The sequence below is a fragment of the Brachionichthys hirsutus genome, unplaced genomic scaffold, assembly GCF_040956055.1.
Source record: "Brachionichthys hirsutus isolate HB-005 unplaced genomic scaffold, CSIRO-AGI_Bhir_v1 contig_1394, whole genome shotgun sequence".
Taxonomy (NCBI): domain Eukaryota; kingdom Metazoa; phylum Chordata; class Actinopteri; order Lophiiformes; family Brachionichthyidae; genus Brachionichthys; species Brachionichthys hirsutus.
The window spans coordinates 162,728-171,176 of record NW_027180379.1 but is presented as its reverse complement, the minus strand read 5'-3'; the positions used below and the strand labels follow the sequence as shown (position 1 = coordinate 171,176).

General features: G+C 42.0%; 1 protein-coding gene across 1 annotated transcript; it reads right to left on the bottom strand.

Moving 5' to 3' along the window:
• Positions 1 to 1,621: 1,621 nt before the first annotated feature.
• On the bottom strand, positions 1,622 to 8,021 carry LOC137914314 (speckle-type POZ protein-like A). The gene is made up of 9 exons (XM_068757919.1): positions 7,944 to 8,021; positions 7,545 to 7,666; positions 7,070 to 7,221; positions 6,853 to 6,980; positions 5,669 to 5,846; positions 5,202 to 5,257; positions 4,893 to 5,015; positions 3,617 to 3,759; positions 1,622 to 2,972 (listed from the first exon to the last, which is right to left on the bottom strand). The coding sequence occupies exons 1-9, from the start codon at positions 8,019 to 8,021 to the stop codon at positions 2,828 to 2,830; spliced, it is 1,125 nt and encodes a 374-aa protein (XP_068614020.1). The 3' UTR covers positions 1,622 to 2,827.
• Between the last annotated feature and the right edge of the window lie 428 nt (positions 8,022 to 8,449).

Genomic DNA, 8,449 nt, shown 5'->3' with positions numbered 1-8,449 from the left:
CTTGAACTTGGCTCGCAGCATACTGTCAAACTGACCCACCGCCGGTGTGTTGACGCTCAAAATTGTTGCATTTTATTCCTCAGCAGGATAAACACACCATTTAAGGAGGTACATTTCAGTGTCGCTTTTTAATGGGCAATAAATCTGTGTCCACAGGCGTGGATGATACCAGAGGTACACCTTAGAGCACATCCATTTTGCTGTGGCCATCAGTGACAGGGGTCTTTTCATCCGCTTCCATTACTCTTATCTGATCAGGGCGAGGCATCTTCTATAAGGATCAAGCCACACTGCACGCATCCAAATGCTCGGCAAACCCATTTAATCCAATGAGATCACACACATTTTCTTAGCCAATTACTATACAGTCAAACAGCAAAATATTTTTTGTATCAAACTAACCTCCTAACCTGATTTTCAGTGCGTTCTACCCAATAACACAGGAAGTGACCTTGATTTCATGGCAACATTTTCTTCACCATCAGAGGCAAAAGTCAGATTTGGCTTGTTTGAGAAACTTGAAAAGGCAAAGTTGCAGCAATTCACCCCAGAGTGCAACACAACCATAATATTTGAATTTTGAATAAGTATCAATTTTATCTGCAAAAGCTCCTTTGACATGCTCAGCGAACGAGGACAAATGGCCTTTGAGCTCATCGCGACATATTTCCTTTAATGCACTGAGCACCATAATTAGCAGAATCAAGTCTCTTCTTCGTGGTAAGCGTTAGCAGCACTCTACTGCAGCCTCATTGTGACCCATGCAATTGACTTTTTAACATCACAATACAGGCATGAACATTTGCCAAAGCCGTTTTGGCCTCAGGCCTGCGCTCACTGCGTCTTTAGCAGGTTCGTTTTCTACAATCCAAAAAAGACAGAAGAAAATCTTCAACCGTGACAATGCTTTTGCATTCAGCTGCTCCTTCATTGCATTGCGGTTAGTGAAGGAAAATGAAAAGGGAAGATAATAAGTTGCGGAGGCGTCCTAAAGCAGAGATACCATCGGGCCCTGTGGTGAGAGGAGTGGATGAGGATCAGCAAGCCGCTGATGAAGACGTCTGTGCTCCAGTAGGACAGACCGGCCTTGTGTTCCCTTTAATTAAGGCTATCGCCGAACAGGCGCACATAAAGCACGAGGAAAGTGTTTGATGTGCTGTGAAATGCTCGGCGTTAAACATGTTACTATGCTAAAGAGTCTTAGCTTTTGGTTGATACATTGGTGTTGTTTCCTAATGTCGTCTACCAAATAAATCACTGGTGAGATAGAAGGGGGGGGGGGGGGGGGTTAGTCACCCCAGCCTGAAGTCCGCATGCATTACCATTTAAACAGCAGCGCGCACACACCATAAATTATTCCTGTTAAAAATAACAATCGCATCTCATTGATTATGAAACCGAAAAAGGGCCACTTCTGACTGCTGGGAAATGGTTTAATGGGTTAATGCAGGCATTCTCGCGGACAACAACTTCATGTTTTTTTTTTGTTCCCTCCAACAAATCAGGCTCAAACATGACACTGAATGATGAGTATTATCATGTAAAATGATTTGTCGTTTAATTTACAAAATCCTCTGAAGTGTCGGCCACACAACACTACATACGAGACTGACTGAATAAACATGATGACCCCCCCCCCCCCACCCCCTCCCAGTGAAACACAGAAATAACATTGCCAGTAGAAGTGATGCTCAGCATCCTACAAATATCCAAGCATGTTAGAGGGTTGTTGTTGTTGTTTTGCACGTTCTCAATTCATTTAATTTTTCCACAAATGTCAGATAACTGCAGAAAAATAAATTAAAAATTAAAAATGAAACTGCTAATTGGACACTTTCTTTGACACCAACATGACCATGCATTAGTCTCTCCACTTTTAGTCGACCACGATATATTGCAAATATATATTTGTAAGCTGGCAATACTAAGGACAGAAATTCTCATAATTTTCTTTTTAACGGTTCACAGACATATGATCTGGAATATGTCATTTAAAAAATAAAAAACAAAACATGGGAGATTGAGTAAATACTTCCATATAAGTCCAATGGTTTAATATATTAGGGCCAAAGTATAGACACTTTTCGTCTTGTATGCATTATACGGATTGACACCGGGTCTTCATAATGGCAGATTACATGTTTGCTCACAAATATGCAATACACTTTCTTATACACTGGGTCTTCTGAAGATGTTCAACTGTCATTTACATAGAAATGGTGCCATCAATATGGGGCATACACATCTTTTAAACAGTGTAAAGAACCGACCTTGCACTGAAAGTGTTCATGCTTTTTAATGTCTAGTCACAAAACGGGCTAAACATTACAAATATATAATATTTCCCACTTCGTTAAGCCTTTGTTACGTTCCTATAGAACTCCATATCAAAATGACTATACATGGGAACTAGTGCAACCTGGAGGAGGCCCAGTCTTTGTGACAAGGCAGGCACAGAGTAAAATAGACAAAGTACTCTGGAGCAGCTCCAGAGCAATGGCAGATATGTTAAGGCCATTTTCAAAATTAGAGGGGGGGGGGGGGGGGTAGCACAGAGCTCCACTTACTGCCCAGGCTGAACGAAATTCAGTTGGGTCCAGCAAAGCAAGCAAGCAACATCAATTTTACCAATTCTTTCCCCCCCCCAATCCGCTGATGTCAACCATCCACCTGCCAGCCTCCCCACATGCCTGGCCCGAAAGCTCCACTCTTCTTTATTTCAAGTGTGTTCAGTTTTGGTGGAAATAAGAGTAGTACCCTTGCTAGTCCTTCCTTTGTAAACCCATGCTTCACACCTCCAGTAAAGTCCTGGATCACAGTCAAGCAGTCAGGACTGTTTTAGACGCTTCCTGGGAAGACCAAAGGGCGGGCACTGTGCTGAAGCCAAAGCGCGAAAGGCCTCGGCTACCAAGTGAGGATGGGATTGGATCATTGACTTCCAGCCTGCAGTCTCCATTATATCTGTAGCGTGGCTGTAAGCACAGGCAAAATGAAGTCAGGCAATAGAATGTGCACATTAAAAATCAATAAACGTAAATGAGATCATAATGACAAAGCCAAGATGGGGGAACTTGATTTGTGAGTTGCATGGTAAAGTTTAAAAAGGGCCATTTATGCTTCTGAACAGAGGTGAAAACGACTGCAGGATTAAAACTCTTCAAATGTTGAATGCAAGAGGTAGAAATAAGTTTAACATTTCAAGGTCCACCACGACAACACACTACATCAACTGAAAAAAAATGTGTCCCTTCTTTTAAGGCTGCACACATTCCACCTCCAGGGTTTACTCAGGTATGAGTCTATTAATAACACGGACACAAAGATATGGCGCTTCAAACTGAAAAGGCAAATAGTACCCCGTCTGCCTGGGCCGAAACAATGAATTCTAATGCATCTGTTCCAGGAAAGAGATAAGAGTGCGTTATTAATCTTGTGTCACATATATCAGCTAATTACATACTTGCTATTCCAGTTCTTTCCATCTTTACAGCCCAGCTGTCTCAGGACACTGCACCTATGGCAAGGAGATAAAAAGGTAAGCATCCAGGGCTGGTAAACAGAAATGGCAGCAGGAATTCATCACCGGAGGTTTTTTTTGTTTTTTTGCAATACTTGCCTGTTGATAAAATCTATGGCTTGTGCTTTGAGCTGCTCGGCACTGTGCAAGTCTGCTAGGATGAGGGTGTCAGCCACATTCTCTACCGAGAGGCTGTTGCACAAGGCCTCTTCACACATGACCTTTAAACGCTCAAGAGCATACTGGGGGTGGGGGTGGGGGTTGAGTGGGAGAACAAAAAAAACAAGTGGTCACACCCTGGATTTCACTGTGGTTCCCATGATTCGAGGTTTTGTCTCAAGCACTCATTAAAAAGAGGGGGAAAAAAAGCTGCAGATGGAAGCAGTTAATAAGATTTGATAAATGCGCCTTTACAGGGAATGGAGGGGAAAAACCCACTCAAAACATATCTAAACAACAGGCAGCTGGAAAAGTCATTACACACAAGCAATGGATAATGTGGGATTAATGGTATAAATGGCTTTACACGTATGAAGCTGAATTTAGGATTTGTCCCCACCAGCAGAGGGACAAACGGAATAAAATCTAATATACGGATTGAACAAGGACCTTTGATGGAGATGTAGCGTAGCGAATTTAATCCCGTCAGACTAATAACTGTAAACCATAACAGACATTGAATTACCGACATGCTTCGAGAAGAGTAACTGCATCTCTGATATATCCTGGATTTATGCTCAATTAAAAGGTTTCACAAACACACACTGATGTTTGCTGAAGAGCTGCTGCACTGAATTTGCGTTTCAGTGAGAAAGCGGCCTGAAGACTGTTGCCAAAAAAGACGAAGACTTTGTTTTAAACCTCAAAATTGCATCTTAATTATGCTCATAGAAAACGGATGGGTCTACGAGGGTCCTCTGGTGTTGCAAAGTGTGAAGTGAGCTGTAGGTAGCAAAATGATTGACGAGGGGGGCTTGTGCCAAAACTGAACTTTACTGAATGAAACAGCGTTTTTTAAAAGTGAACACTGACTTCACACTGTTTCTAATCTGGACAAATCCTGCATGGTATTTTGCAGCATGAGGACAAAAGGATTTTTTTTTTTTTTTTTTGCAATTCCGATCGAGGCTAGTGACTGAGATTAAATATTGAGATGCTATCGTCACCCAAGTGACTCCAAGTGCGACACCCAGTGCTTAACAAGATCCAGTGAGTTCATCATTGGTGATGAGTCTGTTATCACAAAGATAATTTCAAGGTGAAGCACCTCGCTGGAGTTCACCCCCACTTTCTCCTGACAGAAAAAAATGGAAAATCGCAGGCCATGCAAAAGAGGTAGAAGATAAATGAGTGATTCTAATATTTAAGGAAGTACTTTGTCTGCAGCTGCCAGTAAATTGTCTGCCATCTTCTCCAGGTTTGGGGCCTTTCCTGTATATATGAAGCCCATCATTTCCTTAAAGACATCTGGCTCCACGTCACTAATGTCCACGCGGTTCTGGAAGAAAAGGCGAGCTTTCAGCACAACTTATTGAAGAAAGACTTTTGAAAGAAAACTCGTCACATCAGCGATCAGGAGGGCGGGCTTGAAACGTTTTTTTTAACTATACAGGCATTTTACTGCACATGTAAAAGTACAGCACAACAAAATGATCAAAGATAGAATGGCATGCGTTATTCTTACCTTTTTACTTTCCTCCATTTCATGTTCAAACATAGCGTTAAAGACCGGTGACCTCGCTGTTGAAGAAATACATTTAACATTTACAAATGTAAGTGTAAGCTTGTGGCAATGAATGATCTTTATTTAAAATGACAACACAAGGTTTTCTTGCAGATAAAAAGGTATGAAACATCAGAACTGAACGAAGACAGCTTTAAAATCTCTACAGTCTGAACAGCTGCCACGTTGTCAGCGTTTCCCCCTGACCGGTAGGGCACCATTTCTAAGGGTCAAAACGGGCCAAGCAGGGGCGGTGGGCTGGATTAGCATCCACAGCAACACTAAGCCACTATAAATCTAACCAGAAATAGGACCCCTCGGGAGAGTTTCGGGGTGTTTATGGTGCTCCATGAGAGGTAGAGAGTCGTAAAGAGCCATTAAAACGGGCGGCTCTTTACTCCAGTTCTGGGTGCCATGAACAATCTTACCTGCAAGGATGGATTTATGGGCTTTAAACTCCTGCCCTCTGACATAGAGGCTGCAGTCGGTGAAGCGAGAACACTCCCACAGGTTCCCCAGGTCGTCAGAAAGCTGACACTCAGGTACCTTCAGCATGTTCATGTTCGACTGGCCGGAAATGTTGACGGAGTCCTGGACAACGCTCACCTGCACATAACACAGAAAACATCATGCTGGGACTCATCGAGGTTAATAATCCCAAAAAATAAAGTAATAATTCAACAAAAAATGTGTCATACTGCTTTGGAGAAAATATAAAAATATAAAGTTCTCCTTTTAGTGAGGACATTTACGACGAGAAGGAATCTTGCTTGCAAAAGCAAAAATCACACGAAAGCGAAATTAATTAACTCTGCTAAAGCATCTAATTGATGACAAAAATCATTTTATCACAATGCAAATCCCCCCCCCCCCCCCACCGTAAATTGTTGAATCAGTTTGAACCCATTGTCTGGAACAGCGTCTGTAGTATTCAAACTGATGATTTCACATCAGAATGCGTTGACACCTCATTTGACTTGTCCCTTTGAAAGAACCTTTCAGAAGACTTTTATTCCTGTTGACACATTTAATTGAATTACACTCCCCCCCCCCCCCCCCCGATTTGAGATGGAGGAAAGCATTCCGCTTTCTTCGACGTTAATGTCATTTGAAGCAAATGTCAACCGCATGTTTGTAGTTAAATGGCACTCGAGTTTAAAGTGGCTGCGACAAGAATCCAACCGTTGCCAGGAACAACAATGGAAAAGCAGAGAAGCTGAACATTAACACTTTCAATATGTCTTCCTAGAGAGGGAAACATCGCCTTGAAAAAGCAACTCTGAATTTTAATTCTGTCCAGCAGTTAGAAATGTGGATAATCCACCCCCCTCTATCAAACATGGTCTGCACATTTGGACAGACGTAATCCTGCATGTTCTCTTTGCAAGGTGAACTAAAACAATTAAACGAATCCCTTTCAATCATCAAAAAGGTGTTCTTTGAATCTTGGTATCCCACAAATATCAACTTGGACAGCAACTACAAGCAGTACTGAGTTAAAAGGTGTAGTTCTCTGTTGTGCAGTTTTGATTAAAAAAAATGGCAGAATTCATAAAACAGCAAAAGACCAGAACTTCTGTGTTTGAAGGATGCAAAAGAAATGAATAATTACCTCACAGAACAGGGTGAGTTTGTCATCCGGTAAGAGTCCATTGGCTTCATCAAGGAGGAAATCTCTCCTTATAAACTTTTTGAAGCCCCAGTCTTTACCTTGGACAAACCTATATGCTCTTTGGCTTTCTGCAACAAGAATAAAACAATGTTCTAAAAGCGGCGGTCCGAAAGGAAAACCGTGGTACAGTCCAGGCGGGGGCGATGCTCATCCTCACCCATTGCTTTCGTTTCCTCTCTTTTAGCGTTCAACAAAGAAAACTTGAACTTTGCTCTGACTTCACTTTTTGGACAACTAACCAGGAGCAAATACAATGACAGATAATCCTTGCTTTCATCATCGAGTCCCTTTGGATTGACTCGCAGACACCTGACAAGAGAACAGACAACACAGGACATCAGTAACATAATAAAGAAGATTTAGTCAGAACTCGTTTTGACAGGCTACAGAAATATGAGAAGCCTTCAGGTATGAGTCTCCTATGATTGGACGGTGTGTATTTATTTATTAGTTTATCACTGGAAAGGTCCAAATCAATAACATTTTGCATGGCGTGACAAAATCTGACACATCTAATGAGATTTTCCAGAATCCCGAAGGACAAAAATCATTCAGAAAGTAAAGGATGTTCAGATTTGAACAGAAACGCTGCTCATTTATGAAATGCACCGAGGCGCAACTCGAGTACGAACCATTTCATCTTGTCGTTTGGACCAGAAGAGAATGTTGAGCTTTTCAACACCTCTCCCATTTCTTCTCTGCAAAAACTGAAGTTGTTAATGGTCCACATGTAGGAAAACTTCACAACTTTAACCTTGGAATCAGAAGAAACATGTGTCATCATCACATGACGGCTCTTTTTGTTTCCGATTACATTTAAAACACAAAGTGAAAAGAAAGGAAATGCTGTGGCTTTGTGTGACAACGCTCATATATATATATATATATATATATATAAATAAAAAGATCAATACCAATTCAGTCCACATTTTGACTTTGAGACTTGACAGGATGTGGAACCAGCTAAAAGTCATGAAGCGCAACATATTCCATTATTCATAAACAGGACGTGATGATAGTTATAACCATACCTGTGTGTAACACCAGCTTTCTGCCACAGGGCCACTGGACATCTCCCCAGGGGGAGGAGGGGTGGGAACCCGTGACATCACCGGCTGCAGGGGGGGGGGGGGGTACCACTCGCTCTCACCCTTAAAGCACTAATTACATCAATAAGACACGTTTCAGCATGAATGAGAGTTGTGAAACCCGACCCACATATTAAAACCACCCCGTAGGGCTATTACAATTGTTACTACCGTGTAATAGGGACTACTAACACTGAGTCAACATCAGAGATAGATGAAAATTCACATCGGCGTCGAGATGCAAGCTGGTTGGGCAATGGAGAGGGATGTTTTGTCTACACCAGTGCCGCCAGCAAGAATCAATTTGATATCCTGCTCTCCAGACTGCTTCTACGCAAAAAAGTGAATGAAGGAAACCGTTTCCGTTCCTGATGTCGATCAGCGACGTGATTTGGTAGCTACTTGACAGCGCCGCCTAGTCGCTCACAAATGTTTAGTCATTTCCAGAG